At 36.2% G+C, this 23,921-nt stretch overlaps 1 protein-coding gene across 4 annotated transcripts in view; it reads left to right on the top strand.

The window, feature by feature from the left end:
• UBP1 (upstream binding protein 1) overlaps positions 1 to 22,301 on the top strand; it is a 38,823-nt gene extending 16,522 nt beyond the window's left edge. The window contains exons 4-16 of one of the 4 annotated variants that reach the window (XM_035568835.2): positions 2,402 to 2,507; positions 3,149 to 3,255; positions 4,902 to 5,054; positions 5,208 to 5,318; positions 5,851 to 5,958; positions 12,866 to 12,969; positions 13,716 to 13,770; positions 13,994 to 14,087; positions 15,273 to 15,363; positions 16,089 to 16,198; positions 16,887 to 17,029; positions 17,595 to 17,646; positions 20,448 to 22,301. In XM_035568835.2, the coding sequence (XP_035424728.1) occupies positions 2,402 to 2,507; positions 3,149 to 3,255; positions 4,902 to 5,054; positions 5,208 to 5,318; positions 5,851 to 5,958; positions 12,866 to 12,969; positions 13,716 to 13,770; positions 13,994 to 14,087; positions 15,273 to 15,363; positions 16,089 to 16,198; positions 16,887 to 17,029; positions 17,595 to 17,646; positions 20,448 to 20,485 (1,272 nt within the window). In that variant the 3' untranslated portion in view covers positions 20,486 to 22,301. The remainder of the gene's footprint in view (positions 1 to 2,401; positions 2,508 to 3,148; positions 3,256 to 4,901; positions 5,055 to 5,207; positions 5,319 to 5,850; positions 5,959 to 12,865; positions 12,970 to 13,715; positions 13,771 to 13,993; positions 14,088 to 15,272; positions 15,364 to 16,088; positions 16,199 to 16,886; positions 17,030 to 17,594; positions 17,647 to 20,447) is intronic. The other 3 variants (XM_035568837.2, XM_035568839.2, XM_035568838.2) reach the window with 3 other exon arrangements.
• The last annotated feature ends 1,620 nt before the right edge of the window (positions 22,302 to 23,921 follow it).

Below are 23,921 nucleotides of genomic sequence, written 5' to 3'. Positions count from 1 at the left end.
GAATGAGTTCATTTCATGTATCTTTAGATAACTGAAAGTGAGCTAGTCACTTCATTTAGCCTTTGTGCAGTGTGCAGTCTGATCTGCTTTAAGGTGAGGTGAATCTCCACTAAATGTACCTGTGTGTTTCTGCGCAGTAAAAGGAGACTGTGGTAACAGTGTTGAACTCATAAATATCTGAAGTTAGGTTAGATAAATCCAATACAGAGGCTGTATATTTTATGATTGTGTTTTTTTCTTCTGCCAACACTAGCTACTTGAGTGACTGTTGACCAGTAATATTAAAAGAAAAAAATCCAGTGCATAGAGTGCTTGTGTGTACTGAAGACAGCTTTTTTTTTTTTCCATGTTAGGCTTGATACCTACTTGTCTGTAGATGTGTATCCAATGTCTTCTGAGCCATCTCTTTTTCCATTTCATTAGGAGGTGTGGAAGGAAGCTAGAGGGTAACTCAGAAAGAAGAGGAGGTGTAGTGAGCATGTTTATTAATAGATGTCATGGAAAATGCACGTAGCCCAACCTGTGGTTTTTGGAACAGTGAGATATTGACACATAGGAGATTAATTCATAGGAACTCCATGGACCTGTCTAATTGTGCTGCTCAATGAACAGTTTGTCCTGTAGCTGAACTCCTATACTTAATCCATGTTTGTTTCCTTATGTTTTAATATTATCAGAAGGATACTGTGAATCGGAGGTATTGCACAAAGTATAAGAATGAGGTACAGTGAAAAATGTCCAATTTGTGGTACAAATTATTAAAATAATTACTGGGGGGATTGGATTTTTCTCTTAAGCATCTGTCAACTTTTATCAGATTTTCCAGAAAAAAATCTTATTCGTGTTTTTTATTGGGGGAAGAAGGAAACATCTTTTCAATAAAGTTACTTTGACAATGGTACTGCAAAATTACATCAGAATGGTGTGTCTGGGGGAGACTGAGTCTTTACCTGTCAGCTTTGGTCTATATCATTGGTGAAATTTGGCTGGCTTGTGTAGTCCTATGCCTTGCTCTTACTTGTCTGTGGGATGCTTGTTCAGAGATAATTTCAAGAAGTTTTAAGCACAAGCATAAAATTGGGATTTGTGAGCTCTGCAATTAAAACTTTACAGCCTGGCATTTTGACTCGATGTAATAAGCCTGCTGCATATTTTGCCCCCTTAGGTGCTATTTCCATATAGCTTTGGAGAATCTCTCTGCTGCCGTATGATAGGTTCATATATTGGTTACGAATCATTTGGTAGGTAGAATAGGACAAAGCAATGTTAAGAGTTGAAAAAAGGAAACTTTCTTACAGCAAGATGTTGTGGTGCTGCATCAGAAAAAAAACTTCCATTTAGGAAACTTAAATACTGGAATTCCAGAACTTGAACAAAGAAGACATTTCATGCTGGTGAAAGTGGCTCCAGATACTTTGAAGCTTCATAGCTGTCAAACAGTGCAGTGAAAAAGGGGTGGTGTGTTTGTGTGTATGCATATGCGCTTTCTGTTACCTTTAAAATAAAACTAAGGAAATGTATCTTGAAGAGGCACTTCATTTAAAAGTTGTATGTTTGGTTTTGTTTTTACCACTTTTGTCCACTATTAATATGACTGTAGAAATGAAAGAAAAGACTTTAAAAAATTTGTCTGTTTTGTTCATTCAGTATTAATTCATAAATACAATATATATTTTTTTCTTCTGTGCAACAAATTGCTTTGTATTTGCATTTATATAGCAGAATAGAAATTTCTTTAATATGGTTAAGAGCACAGTTGTAGCAGAACTGGTCACAAAAATAGGTATTGCTGGATAATTGCTTCTAGCTGATTAAAGTTAATCAAATCCTAGTATCTTTAAATGAATATTTTAGGTAGAATAGCTCAAATAGTTTGGAAGTTGTTTATTATTCCTTGCTATTAACTAAAGTAAGATTTATTGTAAATATGTTTATGAGTACTAGGAAGATTTTTTTTATTAATTTCTTAAAACTTTCTACAGTATTTCACAAAATTTCCCATTAAAAATGGTCAAACCGTATTCACCCCTTTTCAGAATAAATGAAGGCTTTTGCTTTCTAAACAAGTTTTCTAAAAGAAGTGTATGTAGCATACAGAATTGATACTGTGCTGTCAGTGTTGCTCTGTTTGCTGCGCATAACTTATAGTGACCCTTAGAATATGCAATAAGATGTAAATTTGTTTTTGCACTTTTACCAAGTTTTCTTGCCGTTCAGTTTTATTTCTGTATTCTAGAATACTTAGGGATACTGATAGTTGTCAGCTGTGTTGTTGTTATTGTTAATACCTATTTGTCAGCAGTATAGCTGTTTCGGAGTGTTTTAGTGGTCTATCTTCAGGCTGTTTCTAAACATATACTAATGTTGTGGCTCATCCAATGATTGTTTTCTTCTTCATTAGAGTACTATAAGAGTTGTGTTCCATGATAGAAGGTTGCAATATACAGAGCACCAGCAGCTAGAAGGATGGAAATGGAACCGCCCTGGGGACAGACTTCTTGACTTAGGTATAATTGTTTCTATCTGTTGGAGTTATATTAGATTAAATACCCACATTTAAATTGAACATGGTCATATTTCTGCTAACACTGATGAAAAAAATGCAGACCAGTTTTCCATGTACCACTTTGTCTTAATGTATTTCAAACAAAAATGTTCTTACCACTTTCACATTCTTTTAAAACCTATAAGTATTGCAGAGGTAAGATTGCAATTCTGCAACTTTATACATTTAGCACTCTTTGTAATTTTGATTCCTAAATATTACAGTAATTAGGAGAACACAGATAAAAGCAGACTGTGGAGATGGCTCCAACATGGTTTCTTTATTTTGCATAACTTTATAGTTTTTGGTGCGTAAGCTGTAGGTGGGTGGGTGGGCAGGCTGGCAGGGGAGGAGGGGAATCAAAACACGCTCCCAAACGTTGAGCACTTTGTATGTTAAGTACTACTAAGTTAAGTACTACTATGTTAAGTACTACTAAGATTCTTCAGATCAGTCCTGAGAAACTGTTTATGGTTAAGCTGGCAAAGCCCACATTTTCTCCCTTACCCACATATGCTCATGGTAACCTTGTATTAACATGTATTTCTAGTATTTTCTTGGAATATTATCATTTAAAAATATATACTACTTATTTTAATACAGATATTCCAATGTCTGTTGGAGTCATTGATATCAAGACAAATCCAAGCCAGCTCAATGCAGTTGAATTTTTGTGGGATCCAACAAAATGTACATCTGCTTTTATTCAGGTTTGAAACTTTACTTGACTGGATGTCTGTGTTTGGTGCCTTTCCGGTCACAAACAATAGTATATTTGCATAAGTTGCATATTTGTGTATGTAAGTTTCTTGTTTCTTATTTGTGAGGTAGTCATTAAATATCAGCTTTTTAAGAAACACAGGTTCATAGCAACTAATCTATAAGGGTTCCTGGTTAGGTTTTTCAACTTAATTTGATCTTATAAAAGCAGCTTTTAAAAAGAAAAAGTTTTCAAAAAGCTTTTTGAAGAAAGATTTAATGGTTAAAATATTTAGTTATATGGAGTATTAAAATTCACTTATCCTAAATAACTGTCACTAATAAATTATTTTAGTTGGGAGACCCACTGTTCTGTTGATGAGCTTCAGCAGAAGCTTGGCTTGAGGATACAAAATGTTAATGTGCTACAAATAAGGTCTTTAAACCTTCAGACAAGTTTCTTGTATCAGTAGGCTTCCTCATAGTAGGATTTTTGCTATTTATTTTTTGATTTGATATTCAGGACAATTGAAGGTGCTTTCCTTGGAATTTGCTTAGAATGTTCAGTTTTGCATTCAAATTTTTAGCCTACTTTTGTATCAGACTTGTTTTTATTATGGAGAAATAGCATAAAGTTTGAGATAGCAGTTTTTCTTACTGAGGCTGCCATAGGTTAAATTCAGCATTGTCACTAAATTAACTTTGATCTGGTGCAATCAAAGACATTTTTTCTGGTGACAATTACACGATTACTAAAACATAGTGTTTTGTGAAGAAGCGTGAGATAAATTGGTTCTTATTATGCAAGTATAATTGTACCATGGCAATTAGGATATAGCTGCTCTGGCTACGCTTCAGTTTCTAGTCTGTGGTTCTCTGTTGTGGAAGGCCATAGAAAGCAGAATAGTACTGCACATGGTCTCTGGCAGTGCAAGGTATGCTACTGTCCATAGTGTTTAACTTGCTTAATATTCCAGAAGCAACCAAAAAATCAGGAGCACTGTCCAGTGAGATTCATTACAACTCTTCCTGTTGCACTGATTTTCTCATTAGGTATCTTTTAGGGTTATTTCTAGCTGATAAATGCAGTCTTTAGGCTGATGTAGTTTCAAAAGCATTTGAGGCAATTATATACTGGTTAAAAGTCTGTTGACTTTTACTGGAAGTTGGGCATATTTGAAAAAACCTTGTGTTCACGTGAGATGAAAAACTCTTCCAGTCAAGGACCTTCTGTAGTTTTAGTAGCATTTATTACAAGTAACTCTCAAATTTACTGTAGGTATAACGTATTTGACAATAGTATGTTGAAAAGTTTTTGTTATATTCGTGGTAGATACAGTTGTCATGCGCATACATTTTTCTTAAGATCCAATGTGACAGCTTACAATTTCTCATTTAATAAGAATCTCTAATGCCTTCTGTTTTTTGGAGAGATTTCGGTCACACGCTTGTTTCCCTTCTTCCCTGCCAGCTCAAGTATAATGTTTTTGGCTTCATTTGCAAATGGGCAGGAAAAAAAGATAGTCATGCAGCTTGGTCCTCAGATAGGCTGGGTCATGTTACTTGTCCTTAAAAATGTACTTGGTGTTGGTAACACCTAATGAAATTCATGTATAGGACACTTTTGAGGGTCTTATTTGTGTGCTTGTTTTTTCAGGTACATTGTATCAGCACTGAATTTACCCCTCGTAAACACGGAGGAGAGAAAGGAGTTCCTTTTAGGATTCAGGTTGACACGTTTAAACAGACAGAAAATGGAGAATATACAGACCATCTGCATTCAGCCAGCTGTCAAATTAAAGTTTTTAAGGTAACAGTAGAAAACAGATACTTAATAAGTCTCTCAGAAGCTCTCATAAAGATGGGAGACATCTTTATGTTACTGCTTGACTTCTGAGATCAGATTTCAGTTATAAATCTGTTTTCCACCTGCTTTCTTGTTCATGTAACTGTTCATTTTTAGCCAAAAGGAGCAGACAGAAAACAGAAAACAGACAGAGAAAAGATGGAAAAACGAACTGCACACGAAAAAGAAAAGTATCAGCCTTCGTATGACACCACAATTCTCACAGAGGTAACAAAAAAGAATTGTATCTGCTTGCTGAGGAGAAAATATATAGATACAGTCTTGGAAGGGTTGGGGAAGAAGTAGTTTTACACAAAGATAGGCTCTGTATTTGACAAACTTGTCCAACGGACAGCAACATTAAATTTAAAGATTCTGTTTAGTAAACCTCATTTAGATTATAGATTCTTGTATTAACACACTCTAAGAATGAACGCTATATGAGTGACTGCATTGAATCCTAGAGCAAGTCTTTTGGTACAGATCTAAAAACCTTGCAGCTGAAAAGCCTTTAAAAAAAGGGGAGGGGGAATCTAGAATTTAATTATCTGCTAAGTTTGAGCTTCAAACTGTGTTTTTTTTTTGTAGATTATGTAATATAAGGCCAGAGCCTCAATAGGTTTTTGCATTTTCTATTTATTTAAACACCAGTGAGTTCTGTAGAGTTTTCTAAAGATTTCAGAAGTTTTTAAAAGGCTTTTAGATCTTTCCTCACTGTATAATGAAAAGAAATTGATCCAAATCTTTGGTGTTTGTCCAGATGAGGCTTGAGCCTATAATTGAAGATGCAGTTGAACATGAGCAGAAAAAGTCCAGCAAGCGGACTTTGCCAGCAGACTACGGTGATTCTCTGGCAAAGCGAGGCAGTGTAAGGGACTTCTGCTTATCTTTTCATTGTGCAAGATACCTTGTGCAGTGTTAGATATAGGAGAAACTTCCATTATATAAAGTAAAAATATTTTGATTGCTGTGCCTTAATTTTATTCACTTTTATGTATACCAATTGTTCCATGTTGGTTTTTAGCAAAGGAATCCTTCCTAAATCTAACACTTAAGATAAATCGTTGCAGAGAGACTGTGTGACTTTCAAAAGTAAAGAGCTTTCAGTTTACGCGACTTTAAAGTGAAATAGCTTTTTGCTTTCCTGTATGTATGTAATTAGTGGAAATAAGAACAGTGAAATTTAGTCAGAATGTTTTGTCCCATATTTCTGTTTACATTCGATATAAGTTTCCATGTACATCAGTATTTTTAAAATGACATGTAGTGTTGCAGATTTTTACCGATTTTTCCTTTTGCCATCTACATCTTGTGCTCCAAGCAGGTTTAATGCAGTTCAGAGCAGTCAGTCACTGTGTGTGTGCACTAACCCTGTACGTACCTCCCAAAACGAATCTAAGATACATCCTGCACACTCTTCCTGTAAGGCTTAGCGTTACAGATTTTCTGTGTGCTGTTTTGTAAGGTGAATATCAAGACCCTAGTAATTGTTAAGACAAGAAACCATCCTGCATCTTCCATTTGGCAAAGTCAAAATGTCTATTAATAACCTGTCTGTGGAATACATTTATTTGACTGTTCTTTGAACAGAAACATTATGGTTACAGTTCTTTCCAGCAGCACTTAGCCAATGGCTGCCTGACTCTTGTCTCTCAGACGTTAGTTTTGCATTTATGATCTTTTGAAATGATGTGTAGGGTTTAGATTATAAAGTATTCAGTGTGTGCCTCTTGTTTGCTTATAAACCATGTAATTGGGGGGGGGGGGGGAGGAGCAGTATTAAGTAATATGGGTTCCTTGGGGGATTCCCCCCCCCACCCCCTCCCCAGAACTACTGTAAGCAGAGAGCTGTCTTGAATTTACCTGCTACTATTCTTGGCTGTGGGTGTTGTTTTCTATCTTTTAAGATGCACCTTTAGGATTCTTTGGCAGTGCAGGCATTCTTTTATTAGTTGCAGATGGCCCGAGGTGGTGGGGAGAGGTATAGACAGGAGAAAACAGGATTTTAGCACTTTCGCTTCTAAAGAAAGTCTGAAGCGTTTCTTGATCCTGCTCCTTGGAGGGATTTTTACTCTCTTCTTTCCTCCCTTGCTTTCATCTCTTCTTGTTGTAAGTACTTCATTGAAATAATTATTGCTTATAGGAAGGATAATAGAAGGTACTTTACAGAGTTGTGACAAATCAGTTGTTGCAATTAGGACAAACTATAGCCAAACAGTTCTTGGAAGTTGTCTAAACTTCTTAGCAACCTCTCTACAAATCTCTTGAAATAGTAAGTTAAAGTGTTACCCTAATCACAGTGAAGAAATATTGAGCTAGGGCAGCTAGTACTGGACTTGTGATGAATATAAAGAAGAGTGTATTTCTTCACTTCCTGCATTTACAGAATAGTCATCTTCCTTAAGGCTTTGCTTCACTTAAGCTTTGAGCACCCTGATTTTTTTAATGTCTCCCCCCACTTCCAGTAGTAGTTTGTGATGATGCCTGTGATCAAGCATCTTTTTTCTGCTCTGTATGCTGTGCAGTGGTCCACATCATTTTTGCTCCATGGTACCTAAAACTGAGCACAGCTTAAGCCTTACCAGTGTCAAGAGAATTGGAAAGATTACTTGGTTTGTGGGTCATGTAATGCTGTATCTATATATCAAAATTGCTTGCTTTTTCTGTGGTGTTGTCATACACGTTGATTTCAATATGAATTGGGTGAGCAATGACCCACAGGCTATTGTGGAATAACAGCTACTTAGAGCTTTTCAGTTCTCGTAATTCTGCAGCTGACTCTTCCTGTTTTGCATTTGCCCTTAATAAAATTCTGCCGTGAGATCACTTGTTCAGTTTGTTTTTTTGAACTTTTTTGGCCATTTTGAACTTTATTCCTGTATGATGAAACACTTTCAGCTTTGCTAACTTGATTTAATCTGCAAATATAACACACGGTCTGTTCCATCATGACAATGATTTTTCATTAATAAAACCATTAAAAATGACTAGGACCTTAAAAATACCATATTTCATACCATAGTTAATGTAAGAATACACCAAATAACACCGTTTTTGCTGTACTTTTAGCAAAACCTTAGTAATTTTTAACTGTGAGTATACAACTTGCTTGCTTGATCTAGGGAAGGAGTAACTATTCTACAGCTAGGACACTTCATCAGACTTCTGCTCTTGTCACCAAGCAGGCTTGACTTTGTAGGCCTTGTAAATATGGACAGGGAACAAATGACACGTCTCTACTTAGATCAGTTCTGGCCTTGGAAATCCTTTTTCCCAGATTTAGCCACTTACTAAATCAGAAGGTGTGCCTGTATCTGACTTGCCTCATATATGCAGATCAGGTATACCATATGCATGTGCTGTTTAGCTATCACAGAGGAAAAACTAGAGGCCTGTTTCGTTTAGGTATGAGAATTCACACTTGCATACATATTATGTCTTTATATATGAGGGATCTTGTACTACATGTGTTGTAGGAACTGTGGCTCCGTTACAGAAGGAAAATGAGATTGATTGGAATGCTTTCCCTGACAAATATGTGTTGGTTGTTACTTAGCATGTACTGTTTCCTAGATGCTCAGAAATAAGTTGTTGTTGCCTCTTTGTGAATTGCAGAAATTTAGCTCAGTCCGATCTGTAGTTCTCTTCCTTTTTCAAAGCTGGATATTGTTACCTTCCTCCTACACCTCACCTACTCTATAGGCTTTTTTGTTCTTTGCTTTTTGCATCTCTTTTTGCATGTTTGTCATTTTATTGTGCCCCTCCAAGATTCTACTGTTCTGTTTGCTGGTTATATCTAATTCTGTTCCTTTCTTCCTGTATGATTTCTTCCAGCTCAGCCACAATCCCATCTGGACAAATTGGTCTCTTCCCGATTTAATTTGTTTGTGATTCTAACACAACACTATACAAAGAGTTGGGGAAACTTCCTTTCTGAACGAGTGCTTACTTTCTGAACAGTCATTCTACTCTGCTCTTCTCATATCCTTTCCTAGGAACCAGAGGCTTTGTCTATTACTATCATCCATCTTTCCCCTCTCATTCATTTTGATAAGAATGCCATGTAAATGTGCTTTTCCATTATTCTGGTTTTTTTTTTTTCCATCTCGTGTTTCAAAATTCAGTGCAGTCACCACAATTTCTTCAGTATTTATCATAGTATTTTCCAAACAGACATGCGTAATTAAACTACTTGTTAAGACTGTCTTGTGCTATGGACAGTTTACTTTTTCCATAGAGGTAAAAGGCTACAAACTTAACACTGCCTTCTCGACCTCAGAGCAGGTGTTTATGGACAGGTGACTTTCATCCAGGGGCCATCTAATGAAAGAGGTGCCCTATATTTTTGTCTTTCAAATACATAGAAGCTAGAGCTTATCTAAGGAAGAAGGAAAAAAAAACACAAACACAAATAAACAACAACATCAAAACCAAACAAAACCAGGATCTTTTCCCTGGTTTGAATTTGAAAAGGCAGTATCTTGACTGATTGTTATATTAGTATACAATGAATTATATGTCACAAGCTAGAATGTATAAAACTACAATTTGATTAAACTTGGTCAAAATGTCTATTTTTACAGATAGAGTTGACTATAAAGCACACATCGAAGTTGGAAGACTTCCAGGTATAGGCCTTGAAATGAATTGGAGCATTAAGTTTTGGATGTGAAAGATTGGTGCAGAAGTTAAATATTTTCTATAAGCAACTTAAATTTAGAATATGAGACCTTCTCGAGGCCATATGAGTCAGAAAGTGGAGCTGGGACAAAACTGATTTAGCAACAAAAACATACAGTATTTCTTGTTTGCTTCTCCTTCTGTACCTCTGTACTTCATATAGTGGCATACAGGATACGTTATATGGGTGACTTCACATTTTGGGAATAACTTCTTTACTTCTGCTTTCAGAATAATTAAGTCTGTATGAGTAGAAGTTTTTCACTTTGGACAAGAAGGACTGCAGCTGCTTGGGGCAAGAACCCTTTACTTTATAGGTTTCCTGAAAAAGCTCTGTGTAATAAAATTGCTGCCCTGTTCTCTAAAGATGATGCTATGTGCCAAAATATAAGACTGTTCTGGAGAACACCCTGGTTTTTTGATGATTTGGTATTTGAATATAGTATGGACTTCTTTGCCAAAGCTCATTTTCACTCTCTTGTAAAGCATGAATTTGGGCGTACTCTAGTACACTGGAAGTAGGAAGGGAAAGGACAGTAAACAGTGGCTTAGAAAAACTTGAATTTTTGCAGCTCTTCAAAAGTTAAGAACATTGAGTTTGAATGCCGCATATCCCGAGTCTGAAAAGTCATACTTGGAAAGAAAGTCTTCCATTTTAGCTCAGTAAAACCATGAGTCAAAATTTATAACTTCATTTGTATCCCATACAGAAGGGTGTTAAAGATAGGAAACCAATATAATTTTCTCCTTATCAAGAATTAATCAGTGTTCAGAGATTAAGGCATAATGTCTGGAGTACAGTTGTATCAGTGGTATTGTGTAAGTGTACTAGTAATGGAGGGCAGTTAGTACTGAGACCTTTGGTTAACTCAGTTTTGGGTGTAAGAATGTAAGAAATATCCTGCTGGATCAGATCACAAGTCTGTAAAGAAAGTCCTGTGCTCTGTCTCTGGCAGTGGCAATTTGTAGATGATGTTTTGTGAGAGTCCACAGCAGGGAAGTCTTGGCACTTTCTGTGGTCCCCTCCCCTCGTAACCCCCCTGTGTCCAGAACTGTCATGTGAGATATTAGGAAGCACCTCTCTGCTGAGTCTTTTCAGTGACTGTTAATGGATTTGATACCCAAACATTTGTCTAAACCTTTTTCTGAATCTGATAGGATTAAGAAGTGTGGGACAGTTGTACATGTGAATGGTTCCAAAAACCTTAAGCAGATTGAGTTAGTAGCTAAAAGACACTTGAAGGATATATGCTGTAGCCATTTTTATTTTTACTTCTTATTTTTCATGCTAGGCTTTTTTGTACCTTGAACCTTTCAGAATTAAGTATCTCAGTGCTCAAACGTTCTTTTTTTCCCTCTACAACATATGTGACGGAAGAACTGAGCCAATGGACGTGTTGCAGGATTAGTATTATCACTACTAGTACTTTTTTTTTTTTTTTAAACCAACTGATTCAGTCTTGGTGGATAACAACATTTTTGCAGGAGGAGGAGTCAAGGACAGGACATAAGTGTCTGTATAGGAGAAAGAAGGCTACTCTCTTCTGGTTGGGATCTTTTTTCTGAAATGTGCTTTTCTTCCAGTGTTTAAACTCAGGCTGTTGTTGTGAACAACTTAACTAATTTTGAAGGAAAGCAACATTAACTGCAGTACATGACTTGGAAATGTTCAAAGCCTGTTCTCTTGACACTGATGCATTCTTCCTTGCCCCTGAAGTGAAATACATTTTGAACCCTATCTTACAAGGAGTAGTGGTTAAGGATGTACAACTTGAAACTGTGCGTCCAGATAAACAACTTGCATTAATATTTAGTCAGAGAATCTCAGAAAATTAAGGAAAATGCATTTCACTTCAAAAATATTTCAGCAGAACAAAGCTAATATTATTATGTTGAGCTTTTATTTTACTATTATGTTTTTGGAGTATGTAATTATTTGAGGTGAATTTTAAACTTAGCTTGAAGAGAAACAACAGAAGGGAAGTGCACAGAATAGGAGGAATCGTGGGTAACACTAGAAGGCCATGGAAGAGCTTGCTTTGTGGGGACAGCACTGGTTGTAGTCGAAATGCTGTTAACTGTTTTACAGAAGATTTCAGCCAGCATTAGGCTTACCTATGGTTTCCCTCAGCTAGTGAAAGGATCTTTCAATGGAAAATTGTTGAAACATGTTTCCATGAAGTCATACTTGTTTCTACCTCCCCTCCCTTTGCAGGGCTATGATACAACTCTGGAAACTTCCCTACAGGGTATTTATTTAGCTGGTTTATATATTAGAAATCTTTGTTGTTTTAACAGGCATGGTCTTAGCTTACTTTATCTTGGGCAGCTTGGTTGTTTTAATACTGTCTTTGAACACATCAAAATCTGTTGGTTTTTCTTTGGTTTTATTTAAAGTGATGAATTTGCAATGGTATTGGAAACACTAAAAGCTAGTGTCAAAGAGCTTTTATGACGATGGTTTAAAAACTATCCAAAAAAAGACTTTAAATTAGATAGCTGGTTCATTATACACTTGTTATGGCATAAATTTGTGCATAACAATTCCAGTTTAGAAAAAGCAGTACATGTAGCATAATTTTAGTCCAGCAGTAAATTTTTTTATTTATTTATTTAACAATATTTCTACTGAAAATTCTAGCTGTATTTAATTGCTTCCCGGGCAGCTTTGTTAGATTTACCAGCAATGTGAAATCTAGCTTCAAAGTTCTCCTTACTCTTGCTGAACTCCCGTTTTGTACCTGGAGTTTGAACAGTCCCTTCATGCAAGGATGAAGGAAGTGTTTTGAGCAGATGGCTTGGGGTTAGTTGGTTTGGTTTAAACTGAGTAATCTATTCAGGTTCTCTGTCAGTTCCACCACTAATAACTTCACTGTGTTAACTGCGAAGGTATATGTGTAAGTCTTCTTGAAAGAGCAAGTTAAAATTGATTCTTGCCTGGAGCATCTGCATGTAATGTGTGGGATGGAGGGAATCTTTATTTACAGAGCAAAATTCTGAGTGGGAAAAAAAATCTGGGTCTAAGTGGAAGAACTAAGCATCAGAATAAAAACTGTATTGTTAAAGAATTAAATCCAAGTTTCTCTTACCTTCAGTGCTCACCATGGCCTGATACTCCTACGACATTTGTAAACAACAGTCCTACTCCTGCTCCAACCTTTACCTCTGCTCAACATAATACCTACAGTGTCCCAGACAGGTCAGTTTCGTTTTCTGTAACCAATTAGAGATTGCATTTTTAAATAAGGCATATTCAAAAGAGCTTTCTGAGTGAGTTCAGAAGCTTGCTACTGTTTCCTGATTTCACGGGGGAATGAGAGATTTTATTGTTTTGTCTTACATATTTATTTTAGAGTGTGACATATGCATCATGTGATTCAATTATAATGTAACTTCTTTTGCTTTAACATTTTTCTTCCATGCTGTTCACTGCTGGAAACTTTTCTTCTTGTCCTTTGGCATATAGCAAATACTTTACCTTTTAACGATTCCAATTTAGGTCTTGTCAGTGTATGGAAACTACTAAGCTTTTTTCAGTAAGAACAGTCTCCCATTTCCCTCATACAGGTAATACAATATGAAGGAAAAAAAATCTTTACCAGCTTTATAACAGAAATTGTATTAGTAAAAACATGTTGTATTGAGGTATTAATTAAACTGGGGTGATCGAGGAATAATTTATAGTGGTATTGTCTGTATTCTTTTGTTTAGTCTGCCTTGTATTTTACTACCTCTTCCTCAGTCATCCTTTAAGACAGCTAAATGACCATATATCCTCCCGTGACTGTTATAAAGCTGCTTCTCCACTTGATAAAGAATACACAGATAGGAACCAGATGATTTGCGTATCAAAGTGTGATGATCGTTCTCTTGATTTTAACTTTAATAGTCCCAGTCTATGCAGCGTTTAATTTATCTTAATACTTTTTTTTCTCTCCTTTGTAGTAATTCCTCCTCCCCAAATCATCAAGGAGATGGAACCTCTCAAGGATCTGGAGATGTGAGTGTTTCCTTTCTGGTATTGATCTTGGCTGTATTTGCACAAAGGCAGATATTTGTGTCAGTACATTTGATTTATACATGCCTAGACATTAACAGGTATTCAGTAAAAGTGTTTAACTGAGGGTTTTTTTTCCTTATTTTGGGGTGTTTTTTTCTGTATTTCCTTTCCTTTTTTTTTTTTTTTTGATAAAAATTACCACATCCAATCTTGTTTCTTACAGCAGCTTCATCCTTCAGCCACAATCCAGGAAACTCAGCAATGGTTGCTCAAGCATAGGTTCTCTACTTATACAAGGCTTTTTTCAAATTTCTCAGGTATCTAAAACTTAATATTTATTTAGAGTCTTTGTGCTAATGAGCAAGTTTTATGTGGAAAATTGCTCTCTAAAAATAAAATGGAACCAATATTTATTGTAGCTTATAGTGTATAATTTGCTTGTTAAGTGTTTAATTTTCAATGACACAAGACCTGTGGAGGAAATCTTTTAAACCAGTTCTTTTCGATTATAGTCTTTGTATGTTCATAAAAGTCTAATACTAGCTGTCTGATACATTTCCTTTGAAGCAGTAGACGCATTTTAGTTCTTATTATAGTACTTCAGCTTTTATTATTATTACAATAGTATTTACAGGTAATGATAACAAAACATTCTTGCTGTTTTTTAATCTATGAATTGCTACATCATCTCTGGATTGCTTCCATAATAAAAGCTGTCTTTTTTTTTTCTCTATCTATTACAATTACTGATTTTTCAGACTGTTGTTTTCTTCGTTGACACCCATGCTGCTTCTAAGAAATACGCTTCCTTCCATTCTGTGTTTAAAACTGCTTAATATCATTTACTGAAGCTTCCTTTTCTGAAGTAAGTGTTCTGGGAAGTAGTTGTTTTCACAGCTCACTTATTCCCAGGATCATTTTAAAAAGAACTGCTTTTGGATGGAAGTATTCCACAGACTGGATTCATCCCACAGGATGTTGACTTACTGATGTGACTATGCTGATTTAGTTATGCCACCCTTTAGCAGCATCTCCTATATATGAGCACAACGTAGTAACTTAAGTACATGCAAGGTAGGATGTGTTAGTTGAATGCCTGAAATGAGTCAGTTGAGGGTTGGGGCATGTGAGAAACTATCAAATTTTTGCTCTGTATTTTGCATGTGTCTAAAGTACACTAAGCTGGGTATATTTGAGTAATTTAAGCTGTTGTCTGGATAGAGAACAGATACCTATCTCTACTAAAATTGTGTGTCTTGCAGATTCTGTAGTTCTAAGATGTGTACACCATCATGAAAAACTAGTCACCTTCAGAAAATCGGTCTTTTTTTCATAGTGCTAGCTAGGTAGCGCCTATTAAAAATGTTTCTTGCTTGTTCATGTTTGCAGGATTCCACTTTTATGGTTGAATTTGTTACTCCTGGTTTAAATGAACTTACAATTTCTTTTTAAAAGTAGAAATATTCTAAAACAAACTTAGTAAAATCCTCGTGTTTCTCCAGGTGCTGATTTATTAAAGCTGACAAGAGAAGATCTGGTACAAATCTGTGGTCCAGCCGATGGAATTCGGCTATACAATGCACTGAAAGCCAGGTAAAACCTTGAATGTGTGGCTGATTGGGTTTTGTTGTATCGCGCACCAGAAGAGCACTCCCTTCCTTGGAGCAGGAGGTTGGGAAGCCAGCGCTCAGTGGCTGGATGAGCCTTGATGCCTACTTGAGCTGCCCCAGGATCTGGTAGATCCTTTCACATTTAAAAAGCAACTCCATGTCCTCTGGGCAGACCCCAGGTGAGATGCAGGCGCATTGATAGGTTCAGAGGTAAGCTGTAAGACTGGTACCAGTGCAGTTGGGCATTGCCAGTTTCTTGAAGACATGAATTTGTTGCCGTAACACAAAACCTCTCATTTAGGTGAACTCAGAACAACCTGAGGCTTGACTACTAAAAAGTTGACTACTGACATATACAGCATCCCAACTATCTGTCCGATTCTGACTGAAATGGGTATACAGTTCCTTAGTAGGACTTGTTGCTATTCAGCTATGTTCCAGGATTCCAACAAGCAGTGTCTTGATGAACTCAAAATTTACTGAAATTTTGTTTAAATGTGGTATGGTAGTATCTGTGAAACTGCTCACTGATGGTGTGATATCAAATCACTGTATTAATAGTTTCTTTTGTCTGAGAAGAAAAGCATTTCAAGTATACTTCTCTATGTTGTTAACATAGCAAAAAAAATTACCTTTGCAAATCGGTTTCCGTATTTCCAGAGCAAGCAAGCTTTTGTGTAATACGTGATTTGTTTGTTTGACTTGCAGGTCTGTTAGGCCCCGTTTAACAATCTATGTCTGTCAGGAGCCATTAAGGAGCGTACAACTGGAAAGACAAGATGCAGGCAACGGTGATAGCAGCAATGGTGCAATATATGGTATGGTACATAAGCGTCTCTTTATGTAACATTTTTGTACCTTAAAAATATAAAAGATTGCTGGTGTAGTCAGAATGACATAGCTGTCTGGTAACACTGTAGGACCTTAAAACCCCTCAAGGTTAAATCATCGATTTTTTTCAGTCCACTGATAAAACTAACTGTAGTTAATTGGATAACTAATTAAGAAACATTCAAATTAGCTGTGCTGTGTTGTACAGCCAGGATATTAACTAGATGCATGTCCAGGATATTAACTAGATGCATGTAGATGAATATAAAAGCGAAAGCAAATTAAAGACTAAACGTTCTTGGCTATGTTTAATTATGTTTCCCTGTCATTTTCTGTGCAACTGAGCTAAAACTGGTACAGCTTTGACAAGTAAAACAGCCAAGCAGTGTACAAGGTTACGGTTATTAGCACAGGGGTACCGTGTTATTTTCCTGGGAGCCAGCAGCTGTTTCAACATAGATGGGACCTTAATGTTTAATTGTAAACTTGTGTCAATCATACAATTAAGAAACTGGAACTACCTGCTTGTTAGGTGAGTACACGGGGGGAGTGGAGGTAAGGCTTTTAGGTTTCAAGATTTTTGAGAGCCAGGGATATACACAATTTCCATTTTTTCGTGTATTAACTCGTTTCTAATTAGTATGCTGTTTACTTATATGCTTTTTTCCCTTGTAGTTTATCATGCAATCTACTTAGAAGAAATGGCAGCCTCAGAAGTCACACGCAAGCTTGCTTTGGCATTTAATATTCCTTTGCATCAGATCAACCAGGTTTACAGACAGGGTCCCACTGGTATCCACATTCTTGTTAGTGATCAGGTAAGAGAAATTTTATTTTCTTGAAAAATGCTTTATTTATGAATTCATGAGAATGAAGGCTTTCTTATGCTTGCTTCTTTATTACTATGTTTTCTGTTTAGTAATACAACCTAGTATTTGATTTTTTTTCTTTCTCTTGTACCTTGTAAGGAGCCTTTAAGTACCTTTAAATGTCAATTCCTCTACCTGAATAATCTCAAACTATGAGAAGAGAAGGACTTCTGAGTCCCTTAGTTCTGAGATGATGCAGTAATTACTTAGTGTGTATTTATTTTGTATATGCCCAAAGGCATGTTAAGTACTGTTGAATATGGCTTACTCGAGCATCTGCTACATATATTTAGACTTCAAAAACAGCCAACAGTAATAGGGTCCTAACTGGTTGTCACATGATTAACAAGCAGTACTTATGATTGAAATATGTTTAAATTTAATTTGCTATATGCTTGTCACAGCTGAATACTTGCTGAATAAAACTGAAGTATGCAATTGCTTATAAAAGGCTTTGTTTAATATCTGATATAATTAGCTTCTGCATAATAAAAGGTGATATTTTTTTTTTCAGATGGTTCAAAACTTTCATGATGAGAGTTGTTTCTTATTCACCACAATAAAAGGTACAGTGTCTTTTAATGATAGCTAAAGACAAAAATGTTTATTCCACCAAGGAGTTTTGCTTAAAGCAGAGTACTGTTCTAGTAACTTCCCTGAGCAAAGAGAAACAGCGGTTCCAGTAAAGGCAGACTTGCCAAAAAAACTGCATGCAGTAGTGGCAGAAAGTGTACGTGAGTTACTCCTCTGTTAGGTCCCTTTCTAGGGACTGAAAGGCTTTCAGTCCCTATGTAGTGCTGCAGTTCTACAAAGATTTCAGTACAGACCAGTGCAATGCTCAGTAATAAGTCTCTTAAAATTCAGTCAGTTGTTACTGAATAGTGCTTGCCATTCATAAGTGTTGAGAAAGGTTTCAAAATTTAAAAAAAAAGAAAAAAAGAGGGAGAAATGAAGACAGATAGGGAGGGAAGGAAAAAGTGAGAAAGAGAAAGCAAAAGAAGGAAGAGGCGAGCGAAAGAGAGGAAGAGATAGAAAGGAGTAAGGAAAGAGGGAGAAAGATCAAAAGAGAAAGAAAAATGAAAGAGTAAGAGAAGGGAAAAGAAAGGAAGAAGGAAGGAGAAAGGAAGAAAAAGAAAGATGGAACGAAAGGATGAAGAAAGGTAAGAGAAAAAGGAAAAGCATAAAAAGAAAGGAAAGCAAAAAGAGAGGGAAAGAAAAAGAGAAAGGGAGGGACGGAGAAAGAAAAAGGAAAAGAAGGAAAGAAAGGAGGAAAAAAGGAAAGGAAGAAAACGAGAAGAGACACAAGACAAAAGAGGGGAAAGAAAGAAAATGAAAGGAAGGGAAAGGAGAGAAAGGATAGAGAGGGATGGAGAGAAAGATTGAAAGAGAAAGCAAGCAATGGAAGAAAGACCAAGAAAGATAAAGAAAGATAAAGAAAGAAAAGAGAGGAAAAGCAGAAAAGAAAAAAAGGGGAGAGCAGAAGAGAATGAAAGGAAGGAAGGAAGAGAAGAGATGGAAAGAACAGAAGAAAGGAAAAGCATAAAAAGAGGGAGAGAAAGAATGCAGAGGAGGAAAGTGGAAAAGGAAAGAAGGTAGAAGAAGGAAGGAAAAAAGGGGAAGAAAGGAAGGAAAAGCAAAAAGACAGCAAGAGAATGAAAGGGAGAGAGTGGGAGAGAGAAGGAGAGGAAGGGAAAGAAGGAAAGAAGGATAAAATAAAGGGGGACAGAGAAAGGGAGTTAGAGAAAAAGAGGAGAGAGAAGGAAGAAGGATGGATAAAGAGGGAGGGAGGGAGAGAAATTGAAAGAGCAAAGAAGAAAGAAAAATGAAAGAAGGAACAAGCAAGAGAGGAAGGAAGAGAGAACAAGAGACAAAAAGCAAGGAAGAAAGCAGAAAAAGAGGAGAAAAAGGGGAGAGAATGAAAGAAGAGAGAAAGAAGGTAAAGAGGAAGGTAGAGGAGGAAGAGCGAACGAAAAAACAAGGGAAGGATGAACGGACAGAAAGAGATAGAAACAGAAAGGAAGAAAGAGACAAAGAGAGAAGGAAAGGGAGAGAGAACAAAGGAATGAAAGAAAAAATGAAAAGAAAAAAGATGGGAAAGTAAGTGGAAGAAAGAAAAGGAGAAACGGAGAGAAAGGAGGAAAAGTAGAAGAGGAAGAGGGAGAGTAAGGGAAAGGGAAAGAAAAAAGAAAGGGAGGGAAGAAGAAAGAAGAAGGAAGGAAAGGAAGAAACAAAGGAAACAAAGGAAAAGAAAGATACAGCAAAAGAGAATGAGAAGGAGACAGAAGGAGAGGAGAGGAGGAGGAAAGAAAAGTACAGAGAAAGGAATTTAGAAAAAAATTAAGAAAGAAGAAAGGAGAGGGAGGGAGGAAATTGAAAGAAAGGAAGAAAAAGAAAAAGAGCAAGCAAGAAAGAGGGAGGAAGGAGGAAGGAAGAGAAAAAAGAGAGGAAGATAGCAGAAAAGAGAAAAAGTGGAAAAGGGAGAAAGAAAGGGAAGAAAGAATGAAGAGTGGAAGAAGATAAAAAAGCCGTGAGAATAGAGGAGAGGAGAAGAGGAAAAGAAAGTAAGGAGAGAAAGAGGAAGAAGAGAGAAAGAAAAGAGAATGAAAGAACAGAAGAGACTGTTCATTAAGATGAATGCCATGCTTCCTTAGGAATCCAATTTATTTCTGATAAAACTTACCACAAAATTGACATAATCAATGGACAAGTTTGACTGCAAATTTTACCTACCGAAACTGCCCCAATTTTTAAGAGCCAGTTACAAATTGTAACATTTTTGCTTCAGTGTAAGGAAAAAAAAAGTTTGCTGTAGATGAGCTGGATGTCTGCTTCACTTTACCAGCATTCTAATTTGAAACCCATTGTTTTGTAGAATAAAATCTATTCCTGTCACTAATGATTGTTAGAGACTTGTTTTTCTCAGTTGTTAATAAGCCTTTTGGTGGTACTGCTAGCTTCTAAACAAAGTCCACAGGATTCCAACACAGGTCCCATTTTGGCTTTCTCGTTTAGGGCCGAGCATCAGAAAATACATGATTGAAAAAATATACTAATACTGATTTATTGGTCTTGCAGAAGTTGTTAACTTCCGTCTATGATATTAGCTGTCCCTGTCAAATGATGTGGTTTTAATGTGCAACAGGAAGAGTTCAGAAACAAATGCGAACAAAATCTTTTAAACTGTTATTAAGCACTTAGTTTGAATAGCAAGTTACCAGTATTTTGGGAGTTTCAAGCTTAATAATTCATAGCAGTAACAAGCTACTTCAATACAGTAAAAGCCAAGTTCATTCCTTGATATTTTGTTGCACTGGCTAGTACATTTATGGCTCTATTTACAAAAGACTGACACTTCTCTCTTTTTCAGCTGAAAATGGTGAAGGCTTCCATATAATTTTGAAGTGATGTCACATGATCGCTAGACATATTCCAATGCAGAATGAAGTCCTGCCTAAAGATTATGAAGATCATCCAAAAACTTCGGATCTAACTTCACTGTATAAGATGTTTCATATTGAAAACACAAGATGACCTACCTTTCAAATGAGCTGTTTGATAAGTGAACTTCCTTATCACTGCTATAGCTAAGTGTCCTCATGAGAGGTATAATGCCATGACAGCTTATGTACAGGCATGGAAGACAATGTAAGCAAAGGTGCTTGCCCTTTACTGAAATTAGGCAAATTATGGCCAGTAGATACAGTTTCTAGAAGTGAAGTGCTATTGCTTTTCTGTTACCTGTATCCAGTTGGAGATGAATGTAAACTTATTTGAGGGCATTTACCTTTCTGTGCCAGTTTGTCTATTACTTGCTTGTACCTTATGCTGATTTTATTTGTTGATGTCAGCAGAGCACATATTAATCTGTGTGGAAATGAGCAGTTAAGCTGATAGTGATCAGGTTGTTGGGTCTTTGAGAGTAAAGCTGTCAAAACAGCTTCCATGTAAATTGTTTATAAGAGCATATGTAAGAAGTGTAAATGCCAGAATAGGGCTTTTAAGAAGTCCTAGCCAGATGCAATATATGCATGCAGCAAACTGCATTATCAGTAGTACCTTATTGGACGGATTAATATAAATCCTATGGGGTACCAAGTAATTGTGTTTTGCTTTAACAAATTTAATGGAAAAGAATCGCCTATGCATCCTTTATTTTTAGTTTCCTAGATTCTCTGCAGAGCACTGCTGCAGTTTAACTCTTTGCTTGTAACGTTGTGAGTTTAAAAATACTAGCAGTGAGAGGTGGATTTTTATGACTTATGGAATTATGCTCTTGAGGGAACTCGACCCACTGGCACCAAGGGACTATCATTGCTTTCAGCATCAAGTAAATTGCTTAAAAATTGCTTAAGAAACACTAAATAATGCACCCTTTAAGTCTCCTTACCAGCAGGTAAAACCTTGCTGAAGTCACTATTATGAACAATTATCTTACCTTTTCTGTTGACTCTTTGCCCTCAGATGCATACTGTAAAACTGTTACAGTGCCTCTACCATATGACCAAATATTTACTTTACTTCGAACCAGAAAATGTGCTTTTTCAATATTTTGGATATTTCTAGTAAAGACATGGCACAGCATTTCCTATGTTAACATTGTTTCAACTGTTTTAGGTACTCAAAGGGGAATACTTCAAAAGGTATTAAGTGACAGTTTCATATCTGTCATTTTGTGCCTTTGAAAGTTTCCACCTTGATCTCTGGCTTAAAAGCTTGGGAATAGTTTGCTTTTTATGCTGCAGTGTTCATTGTGAACAGCTACTACAGCATATAAAAAAGCAACTTTGATTTTTCATTCCCTCTTTCATAACTGGCTCAAGTGCTTAGAAGAAAAGCTTCTTAAACCTGGCATTTTGAAAATTTAAATTCATCGAAGCTAAAGTTTTTCCTATTTTTATTTTTTTCTGCACTGAAAGTAACATTTTCTGTACTTAAACTTTTCTGCCTATAAGTTGTTCATACTTGGGTATTGTTTGGTCCTAGTATTTTTCTTGAACTGACAATTGTCTTCTCAGCTCGTACCATATTCAAATCCAAATGTTTTATGAAAGGTTGATTGGAAAGTATCCAAATATCTAATTTTAAAGAATATTGAAAGTTGTACAGTAGTTTGTCCAGCTCACTTGAAATTGGAATTAAATTATGGCACCAGCAAATTGCTTTTGTTTTTTAATAAGATGTACACATTTCAATTTAAGTATAATAAATGTTTTTCAATAATTTTGTAAATGTTCTTTTCATTTCTTCTAACATCTTGGAGATACTTCTGTTGTTAAGAGTTAGACTGTGAGGTTTATCCTGGCAGTTAATGGTTGGTAAAAGTAAATAATCAAAGCAAACCAGCTCTGTGGTTTACCCTGCATCCAACACACACCCAACTGCTGCTTCCAATAGAAAATTTACTTAAATAATTCAAAGAAATCAGAATTTGACATCAGCTGATTGTTTATTTAAGTGTCCTGTATCAGAGTGGGTTCCATTTGGTTTTGTACATCTTTTATGCAGTAGACTTACTTACAATGTTCATTATGTTCTTAGAAAAAAATAAGCCAACAAAAGGCAACACATCTTGACATACTGGTACCTACCAATGACTTTCCTGGTACAGTTGAGAATAAAATCTGCTTAAAACTCTCTATTATAGCTTTATCTTAATGGAAATCTGATTGTAACAACACTCCTCTACCCCTGTGCAAAACAAGCCCTAATTGACTTATTTTGTAGTAGTAAAGAAATAGTAAAGAAATCCATGTACTGCACTGCAATCTGTTATTTATCCTTAAAGTTGAGATCTTCATTTACCATCCCCATCACCTGTGAATGTGTGAAGCATGAACACAACACAGCTGTCGTTACCCAAAGTCTCTTAATGTCCACATTCGCTTTCAAAAACTCATTCTAAATTGCTGTGGAGGCTGCAGTACTACCCAATAGGAGCTTCTCCAACTGCTTTTTAATGAAGCCAGTATTTCTGTTAGGTTTCAGTAAACACTCAGGCCCTGAACTCTTAAAACATACACACACACAATCAATCTTACACAGAAAAGCTTTCTGAACTGTTGAGGAGTTTATCTCAGATAATTAGGTTGCTTAATATAAAAGAGTTTATTTATCTAACCCTCTAGCACTGGAAAACTAAGGATGAAAGCATGGCCTTAAGAGTTAATACTTAGATTTTTTTATTATTATTACTCAGAAGTTGACAGCTTCTTCAACAACCTGAATGTGAAGAGTTTGGCCTTCTACATTTGAAAACCACAGGGTAGGTCTGGTTCAACTGCCTACAGATCTATTTGCCAATCTGCTTGCTGCATCCCTAAAATGCATAGGACAAACAGCTTGAATCAAAGTCCTCGCTCCATCCAAGTTCCTGCAACTTAGCCTAGGTTCCATCATCTGTAGAAAAACACGAATAGCATACCCCTCTTCCTGGAGCTGCTGCATCCTGCTCTTACAAAAAGGAGGTAATCGAGGACACACAGTAACAGCATTACAGTAAGCACCATGTATGATTGTGGCAGCCAATTACAGTAGAGTACACAAGCTCTACCACTGTGGATTTCTAACCTCTTTTAAAGACTGATGGCATTGGGCATAAAATGTGCTTCAGTGATGGGCAAGCTTTCAACTAACACGTAGTTCAACTGAACCAAGTTCAAAACTTTGAAAATTATTTATATAGTTACCATGAGGTACTAGCTTACCATTGGATATTACCTATTATGTTCTGTTATGTAATTAAATATGAAGCTGAATCATGAAAAAGTATAAGCTGTTTTGCTGTAAGAGCTCATGATTACCTTGCATTTTTGGTCAACATTTGCTAAAGCTGATTTGTCGT

This window comes from Cygnus atratus, chromosome 2 (assembly GCF_013377495.2).
Source record: "Cygnus atratus isolate AKBS03 ecotype Queensland, Australia chromosome 2, CAtr_DNAZoo_HiC_assembly, whole genome shotgun sequence".
Taxonomy (NCBI): Eukaryota; Metazoa; Chordata; class Aves; order Anseriformes; family Anatidae; genus Cygnus; species Cygnus atratus.
Note: the sequence above shows the minus strand (reverse complement) of the source record. Positions and strands in the feature narration are given on the sequence as shown.